This window comes from Mchenga conophoros, linkage group LG4 (genome assembly GCF_057382185.1).
Source record: "Mchenga conophoros isolate Kocher_MC1m ecotype Shallow Benthic linkage group LG4, M_conophoros_male_GT1.1, whole genome shotgun sequence".
In the NCBI taxonomy this organism is placed as follows: Eukaryota; Metazoa; Chordata; class Actinopteri; order Cichliformes; family Cichlidae; genus Mchenga; species Mchenga conophoros.
The window spans coordinates 34,981,050-35,002,517 of record NC_140529.1 but is presented as its reverse complement, the minus strand read 5'-3'; the positions used below and the strand labels follow the sequence as shown (position 1 = coordinate 35,002,517).

The 21,468-nt window shown below is 42.2% G+C and overlaps 1 protein-coding gene across 3 annotated transcripts in view; it reads right to left on the bottom strand.

Annotated features, from left to right (window-relative positions):
• Window positions 1-20,565, bottom strand: part of ppfia3 (PTPRF interacting protein alpha 3) — a 33,793-nt gene extending 13,228 nt beyond the window's left edge. For 2 of the 3 annotated variants that reach the window (XM_085272061.1, XM_085272063.1), the window contains exons 1-17: window positions 20,435-20,565; window positions 18,651-19,429; window positions 11,061-11,162; window positions 10,657-10,896; window positions 10,495-10,554; window positions 8,608-8,736; window positions 8,386-8,478; window positions 7,867-7,919; window positions 7,168-7,261; window positions 6,821-6,955; window positions 5,931-6,014; window positions 5,525-5,656; window positions 4,200-4,262; window positions 4,032-4,111; window positions 3,611-3,776; window positions 3,046-3,236; window positions 858-1,095 (exon numbers count right to left, since the gene is read on the bottom strand). In XM_085272061.1, coding sequence (XP_085128187.1) covers window positions 858-1,095; window positions 3,046-3,236; window positions 3,611-3,776; window positions 4,032-4,111; window positions 4,200-4,262; window positions 5,525-5,656; window positions 5,931-6,014; window positions 6,821-6,955; window positions 7,168-7,261; window positions 7,867-7,919; window positions 8,386-8,478; window positions 8,608-8,736; window positions 10,495-10,554; window positions 10,657-10,896; window positions 11,061-11,162; window positions 18,651-18,998 — 2,208 coding nt within the window. In that variant the 5' untranslated portion in view covers window positions 18,999-19,429; window positions 20,435-20,565. The remainder of the gene's footprint in view (window positions 1-857; window positions 1,096-3,045; window positions 3,237-3,610; window positions 3,777-4,031; window positions 4,112-4,199; window positions 4,263-5,524; window positions 5,657-5,930; window positions 6,015-6,820; window positions 6,956-7,167; window positions 7,262-7,866; window positions 7,920-8,385; window positions 8,479-8,607; window positions 8,737-10,494; window positions 10,555-10,656; window positions 10,897-11,060; window positions 11,163-18,650; window positions 19,430-20,434) is intronic. The other variant, XM_085272062.1, reaches the window with a different exon arrangement.
• Between the last annotated feature and the right edge of the window lie 903 nt (window positions 20,566-21,468).

Here is a 21,468-nt window from a genome sequence, read left to right as displayed (position 1 = left end):
TCGATTTAGACTGAATAAAACGTTTGAAGTTTTGCCTTCGAATGATTTCTGACTGCGACGTAACGGCACAAAATATATCCATTTCTAACAACTTGTCTGAAGCTGTCAGTGTCTTTCTGTGCGTTATACTCGAGAAAGTCAACTTCAGACGCTGTCCAGACCTGATTCTCTCAACTCTGTCCAACAATGATGCATGTAAACAACTAAAAAATGGAAAAAGGGGACAACAGCAAGCCCTGCTTTGAAAAACATGAGCAAAATCTACTAATCAACAACTGTTATATTAATATATCCTATTTGTTTAGAAATGTAATCCTTTTCCTGTTTTTTTTTTTTTTTACCAAATAGTTAAAAATTGAGATTAATGCAAGAGGAGTTCTTTGATTTTACAAGTTTAGTTGCACAGCTCACCTTTATGACGTGAAGAGGAGCCGGAGCCGACTAGGTTTCCTGCTACAGCCTTAAAAGAGTTATTTTCCTTGGCTTACATCCAGCTTCCTAACTGTAACCAATCTTGCCATTCTCACTGAACGCCTACATAAACATGATCAATTTTCAAAATCACCACTGACAGCTTGCTTTTTGTTTATTGCACCATTACTTGTAATCTATCTGCCCGTTGCTGGAACCTTCATACCGCACCACGAGTCACTTAAATCAAACTTTCCCAATCTGACATTGTTGCCGCTGAAGAATAACTAAACTTCTTGACCCCATCTGCGTGATTACTTATGCTTTATTTAAATGACTCACTGTCTGGAGGAGCTGTCTGCATAAACAGGGAGGCTGACACCAAGGTGAGGTAAAAAGGTTAACACGAACTGAAATAGGAGTTCTTCTCTACATTCCAGTCGTACCTGTCTATCGGTCTCACGGGCAGGGGAGTGAGGCAGATGAGGGGTGGAGTGCCCGGAGCTGGGGGGAGAGGGGGAGGCCAGGGTGGAGGATGTGATGGAAGTGGGGATGAAGCCCCGTCCTGTGCTGTCTCTCCCCAGGGAAGAGGGAGGGATGGGCGGACTGTCCAAAGCCACGCTGACCCGGCTCTCAATCTCCTCGGCACGCAGCTCTGTGTTCTCCTTCTCCTCCTGGATCAATCTGGGTTTTCAGGGCAACAAACATGTGGATAATATTAGAACTCAGAAAAGGGCTCCAGAAGTGTCCTGGAGCTCTAAACAAATCAGGACAGTCTTAAAGAAGTAGTTTGACGGTTTGGAGAAAAAAAAAGCTTGGTAGCGTTCTTGCTGTGAAAATTGATACCATAGTCATGAATGTAGCTACAGCCAGCAGAGCAGAATTACTGGAGACAAGAAGAATCAACTCTCCTGGCTCTATCTAATAATATATCTACTGCACATATAAGCTGCGTCACTTAAGTTGGCAAATTTACTTTTCTACTTTGTGTGTTTGTGTGTGTGTAAAAAATGGCTTTGTCTAGTATTCGCCATGCTAGCTTAGCAGTTGATGGCTCTAGCTAATTATTTAATCTAGACAAATAGGCAAATTCTCCTCACTCAGACCTCTACAGGAAAGCTAATCAGTGCGTTTTCCCAAAATGTTAATTGCTGATAAGTCAAATTCAGCTGTGAACCAAACAGAACACCTTTGGGATGTGGTGAAACTGGAGATTTGCATCATGGATGTGCAACCGACAAGCGACTGTGTGATGCTATCGTGTCAACTGGACCAGAATCTCTGATGAATGTTTCCAGCGCCTTGTTGAATCTGTGCCATGAACAGAGATGGGCAATAAAGCGTTACTGTAATCCGATTACCTTTTTCGAGTAACGAGTAAAGTAAGAGATTACTATTGCTAAAACGGTAATTAGATTACTGTTACTTTCCCGTAAGCACTCTGCGTTACTGCGTTACTAAAACCGTGATTTTCTTGCGAGAGTGTCTCATGACAATGACGTAAGCAAGTGCGACGTTTGTGGCAACAGCTGTGTGCAGATCAACAATGGATAATATATTGAGTGCGGGAGAGAGTATGAGCGTGCAGCGTTTAAAGCGTGGAAGTACTGACCTTACTTTGAGTTTGATTCCATAAAAAGTGACAAAAACATTAGCGTCCGCTGTTCACTGCGTGGGAAGAAAACCCCTTAACTTCCGAGCAAGCACCGAGTGGCTACCAGGTAATGTGAAATTCACAGAGAAACTCGCGGATTCTTCAACTGACCGCTGCGGCACACCTGCACCAGGGCAAACCTCCGCCTAACCCACTCCTGCTTTACAGGTGAAAATAGAGCAACAGGACCGCTAGTCTTTAATTTTATTTATTTTCTGCTATGTTTCACTAGCATTTATTTGAAAGACTGAGTGTAAACACACAAAAATATTTTATTTTATGTGCTGGAATGTGCAGAAAATAGGTTTAAATGTTAAACAAATTTCTTCCAGTCAGTGAATGTTGCATATAATTTAATTTTTGCTTGATGCATAAAGTTAAAAGATTAAAACTGATAAAACAAGTTTTAAAAAGAGACTTTTCCATTTGATTACATTTTGTATGATGATTATGCAGAAAAAGTAGAATTGGGCTGAAAGATCTATCGCTTTATCACCTATTCAGGTTGTAAATCGTGTTTTTAAAAAGTAACTAAGTAACTAAGTAATTAATTACTTTTGAAATAAATAATCAGTAAAGTAACAGGATTACTTTTTTGGGGAAGTAATCAGTAATTAGTTACTGATTACTTTTTTCAAGTAACTTGACCAACACTGGCCATGAAGAATTCAAGCAGTTCTGAATGAAAAAGGGGGTCCACAGTTGTTAAGACTAGTTCCACCTTGAGTATAGCAGCAACTGCTGCTTATGCGTCAGTGCATCCATAAACAATCTAATAATGTATTAATTCATCACTATAGCAGGATCTGATTAATTCTTCCACAACTGCATTTTCTCTTCAGGACATGTCTGAGAGGTGCTGTTATGTTTATTTTTGAGGTTGTAGCAGGTGTTGGTGTGAGTCAGTCTGCAGCATGTTAGGGAGGTATTTCTCACATTCTTACTTCTCTGAATCTCTAAGCGCTCTTGGCGTTCCTTACTTGATCTCCTTATTGATGGCCTCCAGCTGTTCCTGCAGCATGATGGCCAGGGTCTGCACATCCGTCTGTCCGCTGGGTGACAGAAGCTCGGAGCCAAACCGAGCCTCCCCGTCGTCCTCATCGTCTGAGCATCCCACATCCATGCCTGGCTGGAACCCAGTCCCAATCAGAGTGTGATCCCAATCTGAGTACTGCACACACAAAGCAAGACAGGATGATTCACTACACAATGGACATCTGATCCCATTTGCAAATACCAATCATTCAACATCAAATTGAGTTTGTAGGTATATGAAATAACCCATGTGCAGAGTGCAGCATCCAAAAAAAAGGTTCATCTTTTGTATACAGTCTATGCTAGGAACATCTAATTTTGTGTATCTCAAATCCCATTTAGCTCATTTCTTGAGCTCCAGTGAGTCAGTGCTGTTGAAAATTACTACACTGTATCACTGAGCTACACCTTTTTTTTGTAAAAAAAAAAAAAAAAAAAAAAAAAGGATCCCAACTTTCACTTTTAAACATTTGAAGAGTGATTTCTGAAGCACCTTTTAAAATATCTCACCTTGGTAGTGTCCTCATGAGCAGAGCTCCAGCGGGGCCAGTGACGATTGCCTGCGCCTCCGGCAGAGGCATTACCGAAGGGATCCAGGTGAGTGGTGGAACCTGTTGGGAGGGACCCGCCTCCGTGGGAATACCTCAACTCCAGAGCGCTGCCTGGCAGAGAGCGACTGGAAAAATAAAAGAAGAAATGAGACACGATAAGATGAAACGATTAACCCTACACACAGCAAACAAAGTGGGGTACTAAAGCATAACATGTGCCAACTCCAAAGCTGAGATACTGCAAAACGAACATATCAATGTGAAAAATTAAAATTGTCTAATAATAGAGGATTAAATCAAAAGAGCACGGAAAATGAAGATACAGCCCAACAGTAGCCAGTCGACGTACAGCTACAAGCTGTCCAAATGATGGTACCAACCTGGAATAAGAGCCCCCAGGCCTCGCTCTCAGCTGATCCAACTCCAGCTGAAGCCTTTCCAGCTCAGCGATCAGCTGATCCTGCAAATGAAAAAAAAAAATGGTAGAGAAAAGAGGAAAATCATGTCTGCTAGCATAACCTGAGAATAAAACCTGGATGTATGGTCACCTTGTTTGCCAGCAGATCATCCTGGAGTTTCTTCATGTTGGACAGTTCCTCTGATAGTGCATTCTGGAGAAAAATGATAAGAAGTAATAAGAGTATGAGGGGAATTTCAGGAAAACCTTATTTGTTCTATCTGAGAAAATTAGTCTACTGTCTGCCACCAGTGTGTTTTTTTTTACAGGGACTCAATTTCTTGCCAGTGTTTCATTAGAATTACAGATGATCTACATATGCAGATTGCATCTACAATAACAGCAGTGCATATATAGAAATGTATGCATTAAAGCACAGATGCATGCAACTTCTTCATAACCATCTACCCATTCGGTTTCTTCTGCTTAGCCAATTCAGGGCTGCAGCTGCACTGCAGCCTATCTGAGCACTTATGAGGTGAGGCATGGGGTACACCCTAGACAGGCCGCTAATTTTAAAGGGCTAACAAAAAGGAAAAAAACGACCACTCATACCTACAGTCGATTTAGAATCACCAGTTAACCTAATGTGCATTTTTTTTAATTGTGGGAGGAAGCCAGAGTGCTTGGAGAGAAGTCTCCAGCTGGCTGTCGAATTTGAACCCCAGACATTTTACTGATTTGCTTTTTTAGCAAGAACTCAATGACCTGCATCACATGTGGGGAAAAGACATGCAGTTTTCGGTTAAACTGTGTCACTGGCTAACTTTGTCCGTGTTACCTGTTCACAATAAAGTAATATTTGTCACCTATAAATGTTACGTATCTCAAAATCCAGGAGTATAATTTAAAGTCTACATTTACAGCAAACTATCAATGCTACAAGTAACAGCTCAGTAAGCATCTTACCAAGTCACTGTGCTACCCTGCAAACGAAAAGCTCCACTTTTAAGCACATTCCTTTAAACCTAATCCCACCCGGAATTTATCATCAACAGGACTTTATACCTGCTGTAAAATCACAGCAGTTTACATTTAGAAAAGAAACCTTTTTGTTTGCTGATAGTGCAAATAAAGCACAGATTGTAGATAAGAGATTAACAAAAAAATCAACCACCAGGCATTTCTAATCTGGATGTTTATGTCTATTACATGTAGTAAATCTCTGTATTTATAAATTAATGAGTTCCAGGAATAATGAAAGTAAGACACAAAAAGAGCTAATGGATGTTTGAGGCACGGCTTGGGAATGTACTCAAGTTTAAACTGGTCACTTCCTGGAGGGCAGAGAATTGAGTGAAGGTACCCGAGGCCAGGAGTTAATTTGTGGGTTAAGATAATATTTACTGCAGTTAATGCATTTCTGATTTAAAAAATCTTTGGCTGGAAACTCTTTCTGTGGTCGGAGGCGGTCACCTTTTCTTCCAGGGCAGCCATCCTCTCCTTCAGATGGAGCTGCAGCCTCTCGTTGGACTCGGACAGCAGCTTGTCCACCGTGTCAGAGAGGCGCTTGTTGTGTTCGTCATTCATCCTCTCCCTCTGCCTCGCCTGAGGGGCAGGGTAAGCGAGATGAGCGAGAGGGAAAGATTTTTAAAAATCAGTGCAGAGGCTGAGAGAAGGGAGGGGGGGGGAGGAGAGTTAATAACAGGGAATCTGCTTGACAGAGGGAGAGAGAGAAAGAGAGACAACGACTTCAATCTGAATGTGCACGGTCAAATACAGGGTTTAGAAAATTAGTGCGCCTTTGTGCAGAGTAAATCCTGACAAAAGGAAAAGAGGGGGAGGATGAAAACAGAAAGATGGAAAAGCAAGCGTGACTCACTCGCTGTAGCTCCTGGTTCTTCTCCTCCAGTTGCGCCTCCATCTGTCGCAGTCGCTCCTCAAAGTTACCATGACGCTCCTCCGCCTGAGCGATTGGAGAGCAAGGTTACAGCCTGAATCATGTTGCAACACTAATACAAATTAACACAAAAGGAACAGCTTGTTGACTTATTCCTTCAATTAGTTACATGCCTGTACAGATCACAGTGTAACAGGAAAGTTTGTTTTCTTGTTTCTTACAGGACATTAATCTTATCCTTCCACGCCAGCCTTCCTGCCCGAACATGTAGAAGCAGTAGTCGTTGAAGAGGTTTGACTAATAAGAGCAGAGCGACTTCTATGCAAATTTTTTGGTGTGAGGAAACCATTTTTTTACGGGAATGCAAGAGGTTAACATGCATGCAATTAAATCAGTCAGTCAGGAAGAATTTTTGCGGTGTACAGTCCTTGGCGTGCTGAGCACCCAAGGATGTAATAGCTGTGCTCACTCTGTGCCCTGAGCGGGCTTTCATCTCAGCTTGTCTGATTATGTATTGCTGCCACGGCTTGATAAAATATTTGCTATTCTTCTATCTTTTGACATCTTGTGGTTTTTTTCCCCCTACACTTTATGTGGGCGTGAATGCACACAAACATGCACTTACAAATGCTCCTGCTTGCACCTGCCTGCATGTACTCACGCATGCAACTGAGTCTCTGCATTGCTGCACATTCCAGCTCGCACCAAATTTGTGCACACACATCCACGTACTAAATTTTGTCTCTAGAAAATTTTGCTGTTTAAAAAAACACGATTGGGGATAAAAAGGCTCGCAAGACTTTGGCAAACCTGTCGGATCACTCCAAAATACACCAACAAGGGTTTACTGAGGCCGATTAGGACGTACACACCTTGTTGAGTGCAGCCACTCTCTGGGCGAGCTGGGCTTCGATCTCAGGCAGCGTCTCAGCTCTCTGCAGGGTTTGCTGCAGCTTCTGTTTGGCATCATCAAGACGCTCCTGAAGCTGCCGGTTCTTCTCTTCACTCTGCAGGAAAGCGGGATGTCAGGGAGTGCAGGTGGAACTCGGACCGCAATAGAAGATTGCCGAGGGCAAAAAGACATGTTTAAAGCCGTCGGGGGGGAAGTAGAAAAGGCACTAATGATGCTCTTTCTGTGCCAATGCGAAACACAGCCAAGCTGTCAATCAGCAGCAGAGACATGAACACGCATGGAGATGAAAGGGACTGTTAACCTAACCTGTCTGTGGAGTGACTCCTTGCTGGCCAGCTCATTTTCCAGCTTATCTTTTATGTCATGGAGAGAAGTCGCCTCCCTCTGGGCACTCAGGTACCTGCAAACCAGACCCCAACAGAGACGTGAGTGGACGGGATTTTGGAAGAAAGGTCATCTTCATGTCAACTATAAAGAAATAAATCTACCAAAAATAATAAATATCCAGGGTAAATGCACACAATCCATTTATAAAATATGAGACTAAATGTTTAAATTTGCTCTGTATTCCTTAAAAAAATAGAGCTCATTTTATTAATAAAATTATTTATTTCATCTGTGTTTTTATTCATGTATTTTGTTTCTGGGAGGGAAAGTTTATATGACATACTTCATATGAGATTTGCATGATTTTTATAAAAATGCCAATTTTAAATGGGAAAAAGATGAATTAGGGACAAAATGCAAGGAAATTTTATGAAACAAATAGATGAATTCAAAAATTAACAAAACAAAAAATAAATGGGAACAAATAGGGGGAATGAATATGCAGATAATTAAATTCATGAATGAATCCCTACATTTATACCTAATATAGTTTAGCACATTCAATAGCTCTGAATGTTCTTTTTCGATTCTACTGTTTCTGTCTTTATAGATTTTCTTCATTGCGCTTTCCATCCTGCACTTTCTCCGTGTTGATGGACGTGGAGAGAAAACACAAACCTGCGCTCTAATGTGGTGATCCTCTCTTCCATGTCTTCCCTTTGACAGAGCGCCTGTGAAAATATGTAACCACTGTGAGAAACAAATAGAAAGGCGTAAGAGAGCAAATGGTAAATTTACAAGGAGGCGTTCTCAAAAAGATAATTCACTCAGTGTGAACTGTTATTAGTTAAGGAATGATAATGACCGGTTGATAGTTATCGCTGACAGATGTCAGAAGCACCCTGTTATGTCCAACAGAAATGAGAGTGGGGGTTGGGTGGGAGGATACAGGCCGTGGCAAGAAATAAAAGTTTGCTGATTAAACTCGCTCGACTACCTCTAATTCCAAAACGCTCCACACGCCTTTCACTCAGCTGCCAGCGCACTGACTGATTAACCGGCCCACATCCATGCTCTACCAGTGACATCACGGCTACACGGTGATTTGCATACAGCAACAGTTGCTGCAGCCACGTAAACAAACAGCATAGTAACCACAACAAAAAAGTATGAACAACATAGCTCGGAGTGTCACACCTCCTTTAGATCCCTCTGTAGTTTCTGGTTGGTCTCCTCTGATCGGGCCAGCTCCCTCCTGGCAGACGTCAGCTGCTCCTCGATCTCGCCAACCTGACAGGAAATGAAGGATACAAGGCTAAACGGGCACACATCGTTTTCTGTCTGTTAGCATTGCAGATTTGCGATATTTTGCTTGTTTTGCTAAGAGCATTTGACCTTAGGAACTCCTGAACCGAATACCTGTCTGCACATGAGGGCCAGTCGCTCTTTCAGTTGTCCAAGCTCTGACCTCTGTCTCTCTATCTCGCCCTCTCTCTGCCTGTCAATTTCGCCGTCGTCCAGGATGGAGGACGGTCCGTTGGGAAGCCTCTGAAAGAAAAGATTTACTGTATTTAATATAAAAAGGATAAATTATGATTATTAAGAATAAAACTTCCAGAGTTTATGGGTTTTCCGGGGATTTTGCTGTCGTGTTTTTTCCACTCCAGGAAGCAAAATTTAAGAACTTAAATTTGAACTCTGCAACATTTAATTGTAGTGGAGCAAAAAGTTGTATCTGCAGAAATGTAAGATAAAAATTATAATACAATATGTTTCATTTCTATATGTTAAAGTAACATTATTGTAACATCTGAAACCTAATCTTCCACTCAGAGGACTATCTTGTGACACAGTGGTTTAAAAATGTGTGAAATGCTCTATTTTTTTAAATTCTATTAAATCGCCCATGTTTAAAAAAATGTATATATATTGTCGGTCTGCTCTGGTTATTGAATGAGAGGTGCATGTAAATGTGCAGGTTTTACAATGTGTTCATCTTTCAAAGTGGGAGCAGGGATTTTACACAGTTTTTCTCTTTCGTTAAGCTTTTGTACATAAAAAAAGAAACAACAGTTAGTATTTTGAGTAAGTTTTCCTCGTTAACACTGTGAAATGCACAGTTTTTAAGCAATTAAGAAATCCTGTTGCAGATAGAGGGTGGGTTATATGAGAACTCATCCAATTGTGACCGTTTCACAATATTTGATAATCAGTACACTTCAACACAATACACACATCATATTGTGATATCTATGTAACCAAGGAACATAACATGTTAATAAAAACATCTCAAGCCACCATCAATTTAATGAATTAGCTCACTGATTTGACATGCAGAGATGGATGGGATTCAAACTCAGGACCTTCTTGCCTTGAGGCATCGGTGCTAACCACCAGTGCATAACTTCCTCCTTGAAGAATGACTGAAATGCTGCTTAACGGGAATAAACTGACACTGATGGCTGTAAGCTATATGACAGTTCTACTGATCTAAGAATAAACTGTATACAGTTACTGCAATAACTGCAGCAGCTTCTGGCAATCAGTGGCACCTGATCAACGCTCCAGCTGCAGAGTGAGGAAAGATTTATGCAGCCTTAAACAGCAGCCGCTTTTATTTCTTGTACCCCCACTTTAAGATCTACGTATGCAGTCTGAGGAAAAATAGCAAAAGATAGCAAAACATGATTAAACGCTTTATTGTTAATGTTAAAAAGTTACTTGTATAACAATGAGTGTTTCTCTGATATTAAACTACAAGTGTTGAAGTCAGAGCTTTGCTTTGCAGACCCACGTGCACACTATAGACCACTCCTGCTCGTGTTTGTGCTGCGCCTCGGAAAGTAAGGAAGCCACAACAGTCAAACAGCCTCGTTGCTGTGAACGGAATGTTAGAGACAATGAAAATTCTCAGCTGTCTTTGTTTCTGCTCTTTTGTGCTTCTTTCTCTTTGTGGTGAACTCCACTGTCACTCCCTTTCTTGTGTTAGTTAACATTCCTATAATCCTTCACACTGTGTACTCAAAGACCATGCGAACAGACACAATGCGGGTCTATGAGCCTAGCTACAGATGGTCAGCACGGGAAACCTTCTATACGCTAACAACACAGCGGTTTGTAATGTCAGCCATGTTTTTTCAGCTTTGCTCTGCTGCATGCAGAGAGTATATATGTGTTGCTGTGACAATATCACAGGTCAGTATGAACACAACTCTAAAACCAACCTGTTTTCTGTCCTCTACAATAAACTAACTGTGCTTTATGATCTGTATGTACAGTTATTGCCTATGAAATGCGCTCGATTACCTCTTTGCCGTTGTCTAGTCCTTGCTGGCGTCGTTTGATTTGCTCCCTTAAAGAGAGAACCTAAAAACAAGGCAAAGAGAATCATCAAAGAGGCCCCATCTGTAATTATCTTCTATTTCTAATCTAAAAAGAAAACTAAGTGGGAGGGAAACAGGGACTCACCTCTTGGGAGGAAGACTGTAGCTCCTCCTCCAGGACCGACACGCGCTCCAGAGCTACCCGTAGCCTTTCGCGCACTTTCTCATCCAGAGCTTTGTGATGCTCGAACAAGGACTTGAGGGCCTTTAGGACCTCCACCTCACTAGAGACCCCGGCCGGAGACTGGGCCTGCCTCTTCACCACGGTCATCCTCAGGCTGCGCTCATGGCGGGACACCAGGCACTCCAGATGTTCGAGCAGCAGCTGGAAACACATGTGGTTCACATGCAGTAAAAGCTCACCACAGTGCGCCTCTGATATGTCTCAGAGGATTACGTTTTCTCGTGTGAAGTCTTTCAGAAAAGGCGAGGTTGCATGCCAGGATCAGAGGAGAGCATAACGTAAAACAGACATGGAAGTGTACTGACTCGTGTGTTGTTCCTCTCTGCCTTCAGCTCCGCGATCTCCTCCTCTCTCTCCAGCAGCTGTTCCCGGCAGAGGTTCAGCTCTTTGGTCAGCACTGCAAACTCCTGCAAGGTCACAAGAGGGTGCTATTATTGACTGAACAGTGCTGCTGCTGCATGAGGTCATGAGTGCAGGTTAGACATACTGATCACACACACACACACACACACTGCTTTACCTCTCATTCATCCAAGAATGATTACAGAAAGGTCAAGCAGGTGGGACGTATGGGTGGAAGTTCAAATTCAGTCAGGAAATGTGTGACAGCTGATTTACATTGAAGCTGCAAGGTTTTCTTTTATTCTAAAGATGCTTTGCAAATAAGACATGAATCTGCTTCTGCTTCTCCATCAGACACCAAAAAATGTAGTGAGGAGAAAATGTAACTCCACGTTAATGAGGCTGGATAAGTCTTCTAGCTTTAGCCAATTATATATATCTATATATATATCTATATCTCTCTCTCTCTCTCTCTCTCTCTCTCTATATATATATATATATATATATATATATATATATATATATATATATGTACAAATTTTAAACTATACTTATAGTTTAAATTTACAGAATTTACTGAACAAACTCATTTTGTTACATTTTGGAGTCCCTTTATTTGCTTTAATTTTGACCCCAATCTATATGCAATCAAAACTGCCTTCATCAAAAACATATACAGGAATAAATAAATGATTTAATTAATAAATAAATCATGAAATGCAGCAAAACAATATGAAAATTGATGATAGTCACAAATTCATTTAGAAAGTGTGATGTAAATGGATCATTTTTGTTTTCATTAGTTTGTTTTTATTGCCATCAAGCTACCTGTACATTTTAGGATAGTTTTTAAAGTCCTTTTATTTGTTTTGAAATCTCTTAAAACTTGTTCTAAAAGATATATATTTTAGACTCAATTTGTTTTAACATGTTTTATTTTATCTTATTTATTTAGTAATAATTTTATTTTACTTTTCTTATGCTATTTGTATATGCACAGCACTTTGTGAACCCTGGTTTTATGTTAAAGTGCTTTATATATGAAGCTGGTATGGTATGGTACATTTGTTTTATTTCAGTTATTTTCACATTAATTTCTGTATTCCTGATTGTATATTTGGTGTATATATTTGACAGCATACCTCATATTAATGGAAAAATGTTTTTCTAGTTACTTTCAGAAAACCACTCATCAGTGAGGCTTATTTTAAAAATGCTTCAGTTTGCTCAGGTGCATAAATATCAGACAGAGTCCAGATTTTCCTGATTGATGCATCATATGAAGTAATGCACCAATCCCACTTAGTGCCTACTGTACACGCCTGTGGGGGGCTCTGTTATAATCTAGGGTTGCTTAGTCAGGTCTCTATGCAAGGCAGGGATAGCTCAGTAGGTAGCGTGGTCACCCCATGATTGGAAGGTTGAGGGTTCAAATCCACTGAATGGCTACCCTGCAATATCCCTGAGCAAGGGGCTGTCCCTACACACTGCTCCCTGGGCACCTGATTTGCAGCTGCCCACTGCTTCACTGAGTGAAAGGGTGAAATGCAGAGAGAGTAATTTCCCCTCGGCGCTCAATAAAGTATGCATTATTATTTAGCAAAGTTATCTGGCCAAAAAAATGAGGTCAGCTGACTACGTGAATATAGCAATCGAGCAGGTTATTCCATCAATTCTCTTCCCTGATGGCACAGAGATATTCCAAGATAACAATGGCAGGATTTATCAGACTCAGACTGTGAAAGAGAGGTTCTGGAAGCGTCAGGCATCATGTTCGCACATGGATTGGCCTTAAACCCACTGAGAATCTTTGGGATACGCTGGAGAAGATTTTCCACAGCAGTCCGACTCATCCAGCATCAATACAAGACCTTGGTGAAAAATTAATGCAACTCTGGGCAGAAATAAATGCTCCGATGTTTAAAAGCATATTGAAAGAACGCTATGGTCAATGCATGCTATCATCAAAGCTTTTTTCATGACTTCTTGGCACAGAAGGTGTAGACCAAAAATTCTCCTTTGATTGATTTTTTTTATTGTCTGCTGACTCAGTATTGGCTGAGAGCATGTGAAACCACCAAATAACTTGCCAGACTTTGGATTAACTAGATTGGAACGATCTCAGCATGGGGTTACCTCCTCTAACTTTGGCCAGTTTTCCAAATTAATAATAATTAAAAAAACAAACATGAAAGCTAAAAAAAAGACTCCATGCTGTGAAGTTTAGTGCCATTTTTTTCCAAGGAAAAATTGAAGCTAACCAGTCTTCAAAGTGGCATCTGTGGCTCATAACCAAGCAGTCACAATATTCTGAATCATCAAAGTGTATGTTTAGGACAAAAGGCACCTTTTACATCAGCAAACCAGCATATATGTGTCCATTACTCCCTCCCATGTTATCTTTGGGCCAGTAGAAAAACTGATATGATCGTGACATGTCATGTCAATCTGTGAGGAAAACGCTCGCTTGTCTTGGGCTTATCTGCCACGTGTGGAGAGGCCACGTCATCAGCCAACACTCAGGTCAAACCCACTAAACAGATTTACTCATTATAAGTCGATACCAGGTAAGCTCACAGACATGATGCCAAGTACGTTCATATTTTAACTAAATGTGCTTCAGACGTTCACACTTAAACCTCAGAAGAGGAGGGAAGGTTGTAAGTTGGTATGTTTATGCTGCATTTAATTTCTAATGGTGCCTTTCAGTGGATTTTACCCTCTTATGATAAGTATAAATGTCAACAAAGTGGAGGCAAAACAAGCAAATAATTTCAATGACCGCAAATTTTTTCCGACCAAACTCCTTTATTTCATCGTTACAGGAGTATGTTACCTTCTCCAGCTTTGGCCGTCTATCCCAGAGAAAACGAAACGCGCAGCAGTAAAAGCCAACAGGAGGCTTTTACGGCCAATCTTTTCCGTTAACCTACAGTGCAATTAAACACAGCAAACCGTTTGACAGATCTTGATTTCATTAACAAGCTCAAAGCTCATTGGCCTCAAAGAATTCCAGCACATTAAATCAACGCATACTTGCACAGAAAAGCGGCTACACTGCGGCCGAAAAAGGAAACGACTCACTTACAGTACGGTCTTTGCCATGTCTACCGCAGCGCTCATGGAGTCCAGACCTTGATATAAAATCTAACCACTGGGTTTATTGCAGGCGTTGCACCTGAAATTGGTTTAATTGCACAATAAGCATGGACCGCTATCTCCCATCATTAAAACCTGGAGGTTAAACAAGCATGAGAGTAAATTAGGCCAGCCCAGTCTTTCTTTTTCCAACTGACAGCGGTCCAACTGAAATGTTGTGATTTTGTGTAATTTACTCCAATTATGTATATTTTGTGAGGTCAGCCACATAATAGTTACAATCAAAATCTATGGCAACAAATCAACAGAGAGGGTGACATTCTCAGCTCGCTCAAGCCGACTTCAGCTCTCAGCAGCTGAGGTTGTGTTTTTGCTTCTGCAATCTCACACCCGCGACCATGCACACAATGTGTACCATAAGCGCCCGCCCATGCTCTGATTGTCCTCTCGTGTGTGACCGTGGCGTGATGCACACATGATGCAGAGCACATGACCATCCCTGAGCACGTGTGCACCAAAGCATGTGTGTTTTGGAAAGAAAATGCTTATGCAAACGGGCCAGTAAAGCGTACTGATGCATGCGCGCTGGCTGCTGTTATCTTTGCTCCGTGCTAAGAGTGATCAGTTTACCCACACGGCAGCAAATAGGAGCCTTACCTCACACTCTCTATCAGCCAAAAACGCATTTATAAAGTACAGCGTGTACAGTCTGTAACAAGCCTCTGAGCTGATGTGCTCACTGGGCTGAAATAGAGGAGGATCAGAGGAACAAGTAAAAGAAAGAGGCTTATTTGAAAAGATGGAAGAGGAAGGACGAGGGAGGAAATTACTGTGTACAGATGGCACGTTCTGGGCCCAAAGGATTTTATAATTTTGGGATTAATTGGTGTAAAGGATGGTGTGAAACAGACCCCATAACAAGACACTTTGCATCACTTCGGTCAGGTAGATGATGGAAATCTCTTAGCGTCATGACTGACCTGATGTTTTTACCACTAAATCCCACCTTCATCCATGTCAATCTTCCCCCGTCATGATACACACCATCTAAAACACACTCCAGACCTCATTAGCATGCAGCAATATGCAAATGGACTTGATTTGTTAGTCTCTGTGAGTTTCATATCACCAGGTTTTTTTTCTCTTCCTCTCTCTTTCCAAGCCGTGCTGTCGCTCACTCCATCCCTCTCTCCTGTTTTTCCTCTCCTGGCAACGTCTACACACACACACAGATAAACTCGGTGAACTCATCTACAGTAGAATGTGCCACAGTCGTCCATGTGTTCCTCTATCTGTGTGCTTCTGCAGATGTGTGCACCATATTGATCTCCTCTCACTGAGGGAACACGGCCCTTTAATGTCCACTCATTCTCTGGTAGAACGTGCAGCACCGCTACGTCTGTTATTCCATTTTTGATATTTCAGACATGGCAAGAGAGAGAGAAATAGGTACTAACAATGAGGGAGACAACACTGCAGCCCGAGGCATCCAACAATGACTCCTGCCTGAAAATAGAGACGGAGCTCTTCTATGTTGAGTGGAATTACAACATGATTAGCTCTCGGGCATGGGATGTGGGATAATAATGGCTTCTGAGCTACAGGGGCAAATGAAACACTGCGCCATCATCCCCGGGCTTCAGGTAGGACCAGTCTGTGCCACAGACATATTAGCATCACATTTGAAAAGCCCAGAAGGTCGTTTAAGACTTTGTGCTGTTTTTGAGGTATTTTTAAGATCCTTAAAGACTTAATTTACTCATATAGCAACCAAAATTTAACCTAATCTAAACAGAAGTGAGATGGAAAAACATCTCTCCATCTAAGATAGATGTAGCCTCAGTGTCTGAAAAGTGGTGCTCAAGCGCCTTAAATGCTTTCTTCCTAATGGCCAGCAGAGGGCAACATCACTGGCTGCAAAAAGAGCCGGAGTGTATGAAAGCCTAAGGGAAAATGACTCCACTTCTCACTTGATTAATGCCCTCAGTAATGACTTTGTGGTGAGTTTAAAGTCACAATTATAAGATTAAAGTCTTAGAGTCCAATGTAATGTCTGTTTTGTTTTTCCTGAAGGTCCATTCAAAGTAAAAAAAGATGATAAAGCTGTGTATGTGTTAGGATGTGGCAGCGAGCCCTTAATTGCTCCGTCAGTTACACCTGTTGTTCCTGACGTCCGGGTGTAAGAAAATATTGTTTAGTATTACAGTAGTATTTATTTATTTACCTGTTTTTATTAAAATTTGAATTGTTGATATTTAAGTTTTAGGTACTTTACTCGACTATTTCTAATTTGGTACTTGATTACTATCCAGAAAATTTTTTTTATAGTCTATAAGATTGTGATGATGCATAGAAAATAGAGTCTCACACTGAAAACATTACAGTCTGATTTCAGCATTAAGTCTGTTATGACTGTTGAATAAACATGTGTCTACTTTAATAATCAACTTATGACTTACTTTGAATGTTATCAGTATATATTATTAAAAATATCCTATTATGTCAAATTAACCATGTCAAATTAACCATCACAAATTCAATACTATTCAGTTTTCTATCATGGGAGATTAAGAAAACATATGTTTGAATTTGTAACTAGACTTTTTTACTCTATCAGCGATTTTTCATAAAAAGAAATCCTCAGATTTTCTGCTGATTCATTTTCAGCCTGAGAAGTGTTTGTTTTTTTCAGCTGATTCACATACACCCAAACCGATCTTTATCCACGTTGCTGTAGTTTAAACGCCCCCAAAGGAGCCCAACTCAGCACCACCTGGACCATCTCCCACATTGAAATCCTGCTTATAGGTTCACGTATCAATAATTCAACAAGGAACCATTTTCACTATGAGAACATCTGATGAAGGAAATGCTCTACTCATAATATTTACTTTTACAGCACTTCAAAAACAGCACTTCTACTTATAATTCCACCTACAGCTTTTCATCATGCCATTGATGTTTTATACATGTAAGTAGCTTTGTGACTTTTTCAGATCTCCTGTACTACGATGTTTACTAAGTATTTAAATGCATATTCACAATACATCAATATCTTGGGTGTATAAGGCATAAATGTCTCGTCTTTGTTTACTTAAGTGCTTATTATACATTTTTTTGTTACAACCTGTGTGCATTTAACTCTGGAGATACCTGTGATGTGTTTTTTAAAGAATATTCATCAATACAGTGTCAGTAATGCGTATATATAATATCATAAATATGTGTGTATTTGTTCTTTTTGTATGCATTCATATAGTTATGGTAGCAGACCCAGCTTTGTGCACTTGCCTTTTGAGCTTAATTACTTAGTAAAATAGGGCCCACAGCTGTTATAATTATAGATATAATTAAAGATGAATTTGACTGATTGGTATTATATCCTATTTAATATTTTCTATATATATTAAGATATTATTGTGAAGACTATAATATTATTATGATCGACTATTATGCGAATCATTATATCACCGTTAATAACTATTTGCCCAAAAAAGCCAAGTATTCCTGTTCTTTTGTAACAAACATCTAAATTAAAGCTGCGGTTTTCGTACTTTTTCTCAATAATAAACATTACAAAAAGAATTCAGGTTGAATTTTAGTGAAATGAAGCTCCGCAGACTCTCGGTTGGTTTAGAGTCCAATTATTTTCAGCTTAGTTTCGCTCCATATTTTCCCTGTTACATGCAATGACTCTGATACCCAACAGTGGACCCTGCCCCACAGCTTGATCCCCACCACATTAAAGGAACACTTCACCTTCAATTCACAGCCATGTGTCAATCAGCACACTTGTAAATTATGTTATAATAATAAAGAACCACATAACGCTTTTTTCCCTGCTCTGATAAATCTACAAAATATGAAGTTCCCGTAAATAGACAACTGCAATTAATCCAGTCATTATCCTGCTAACTGTATCCTTTTCCTCCCCGTTGTACGGTGTATCCCTGTATGTTACTGCAGGATGGCCTTCAGTGTCCACAGCACTGTGAGCAACAAAAATGTGGGAGAGAATGATGTAAATATTGCATTTGTGGTGATGATGCATTGCATTTAGCTACCAAACCCACACTGTGAAACAACCAGGCTGCAGATTCTACTCACATTTTCACATGAACTGCTGTTTGCAGAGTAAAAACTATCATTTGGGACACGTGTACACTTCTGCCTGTGGCTTAGAGTGTGCACAGGGCCACGATTGGGCCTGTTGCACAGAATATTGTTACATTACATGACCCTCCTTCACTCACACCTTCAAGCTGACCTTGAGAAGCAGAAATGTGAACTACTTCACTTTAAGCCCTCTTATGTTCAGGGAGAAGACAGCTAAAGAAGAGAAATGAGACATATGTGTGTGTGTGTTAAGATAGTGATGTGTCTTTTTCAGCTTGGTATGTTTGGCTCCTGCCAATCCTCCTGAACCCCCTGACCCCTCGCCTCGCCCTCTGTACCTGTGGCAGCGCGATGGAAAGCTGCCTCTGGAGGGACTCCTTCTCGTGGCCGAGCTCTCGTAGGCGTAGATGCGCCGTCCCCAGACTGTCCTGCGTCTCCCTCAGGCTCTCCAGCAGCCTCTCCCTCTCCGTCAACATGTTCACCATCAGCGACTCCAGGTTTCCTGTGCTTCCTCCTTCATCGCCTCCGCCTCCACCGCCACCGCGCGGGTCCCGGCTGCCGTAGCCCCCAATGCTTCCCATTCCGCCACCCATCCCTCCTCCTCCGCCCCCTGCCGGGGAAGACGAGCCACCTCCACCTCCACCGCGCCCGTCCTCCGAGATGGTGGGCATCACCTCGCACATCATCTTGAGGCCTGGGTGTGAGAGGTGTTATCTGAGAAGATGACTAGGACACTTAGGCAGAGTGTCTGGTGAGCGGCCGGTCAGCCCTCGTCATGAAATGCACAACAGTTAGTTTGTTTATCTTTTTCTGGGGGGTGCGGGGGGGGGGGGGGGGGGGTCTTTCCTCTCAAGCTGACTGGATGAGGCTTACAGGCAAGAAACAAGTGCTGGGGGAGGATGGACGTGGCAGCTTTGTGAATTTGTGAGTGAGGCTATACGGTGGCAGTCCCAGTTGTTGGAACAGAAGACAGTGTAGGGTGACAGCAGCTAAAGGGGGCTGGTGTATAAGGGGAGGAAAGGGGTGAGATGGGGTGTAGGGGTAAGAGGGAGAAGTGCAGGTTTGGTGGGCGACCTCTGACCCCCTGGCCCAGGCTTCACTGAGGTGCCAGGTGAACCTAGAAGAGGAGAAGGAAGAAGAGGATTAAGAAGAGAAAGTGAGAGGTCATTTTCAGGCACATATGCGATGGATGTGGTGCTGAGAGGAGCTGGAGGAGAATAAAATGATGAAGGCATCCAACGCGAGCCAGGTTGTGATCCGTCCTCAACACTCATATGGATCCATTTCACACACACGCACACACACACACACACACACACACACACACACACACAATAACGGGACACTTTTTTTTGAAACCACAAAAGCAGCAGTGCTGTCTCTTAACACTGACAGCAGCATCGCGATACTCTTGGAGTAATTCATCCATCTGGGTATGTCTCGGCTTTATGTATCCGCGCGTCCACAGCCATAATGGTAATAACGAATGCGCATGATGTACGGAAATGAGTCCACAAAACGCCGTCACGCAAATACGGAGCAAGCATCAGGAGAAAGACGCGGCGCTGTTTCTTACATTTATTTGGAGGGGGGGCAATAGGGTGTCATCATGAATTGTAATTGCGGGCTGTATCCAGGAGGAAATACGGCTCCCGAACCCGAAGGCTTATTAACAACAGAGTGGTCAGACAGGGAATTAATTACTGTTCCGGAAAAATAAATGATCCAAATATGTGGAAACCAGCGTATATTCATGCGCTTAAAGGCTGCACAGGATAGCCTCACACCGCTATCACGTCATGGTGGGAGGTGCCAATCATCCAGTAAATGATGGAGGCCTAATTAACGAGATTGAAGCCGGAGATATTACACATCAGTGGATTATTTCCCTTTTTTGCCACTAAGATGAACCTAAATGTCGCCAAAGCGTCGCGCCGCGCTTGGCTTTATTCCGACTGCAAGGCGTCTATTTCCTATCAACACCCCACTGCCCCCCACCCCGCACACACACGCCACCCTGCTCCCCCCCACCCACCCATAAAAACAGCTGGACCGTCTAACGCACGGCTACATCTGCGTGCCGCACATCACCGTGCCACCCCGATCAATCCGTGTGCCTTACCCTTTCCATGAGCGACAGAGAAAGGAAATAAACGCGCATCGTGGCCCGGTTCACTCCATCGGAGCAGCTGAGAGACGGAGGCTGCAGGTTATCCCCGTTACAGCCCGGTTACCAGCTTGCCCCATCCCCTCCCTCTCTCTGCTGTGGAAGAGACAGCACGGCTCAGCCGCTGCGTCAAAGCGCAGGTAGCGAACACGGGGGGTATCCGGTTAAGACTTTCAGAATAAAAGTGTGAAACTGGCAGTCCAGGGATGTGGTTCTTCTTTAAAATATTTATTTATGACATTGTAAGAGACGTGTACGTCTCTTAAGGGAAGAATGTGAGGGTGGTGCAGGACATACAGTGCATGAGAACAGCGAGACTGGTGCAAGCTAAACTGTGAGTGAGGAGTAACATAGTTTCAATGGAGGGGTGGCATACTGGTTGACAGATGAGGTCAGGCAGAAGTCTGCCTGGACTACTGTGTTTGCAGATTGCATTATGATTTGTAGTAAGAGTAGGGAGCAGATGGATGAGAGGTACACTCTGAAGAGAAGAGGAATCAGTCAGTAGAAGCAAGACAGAGTACAGGTCTGTGCATGGAAGGGAGACAGGTGTAACAGTGAAGCTGCAGGGAGTAGAGGCACTGAAGGTGGATGGTGGAAACCTGGGATCAACTAGGTAGGCGTGGTGGAGCGGATGGAGACGAGTGTCAGGGGTGATATGTGGCAGAAGGATAGCAGCAAGAGTGAAAGAGAAGGTGTACAAGATGTTAGTGAGAGCTGCTCTGATGTATGGTTTGGGGACGGTGGTACTGACAAAAAGACAGGAAGTGCAGCTGAAGATGTTCAGATGTTCAGAATGGACAGAAATAGAAATAACAGTGAGGAACAGCTCAGGTTGAGCGGTTTGGAGACAAAGTTGGAGAGACCAGGCTGAGAGGGTTTGGACCTGTGCAGAGGAGCACATGTGGATATACTGGAGAAAGGATGTTAAAAATGGAGCTACCAGGCAGGAGGAAAAGAGGAAGACCACAGAGAAGTTTCATGGATGT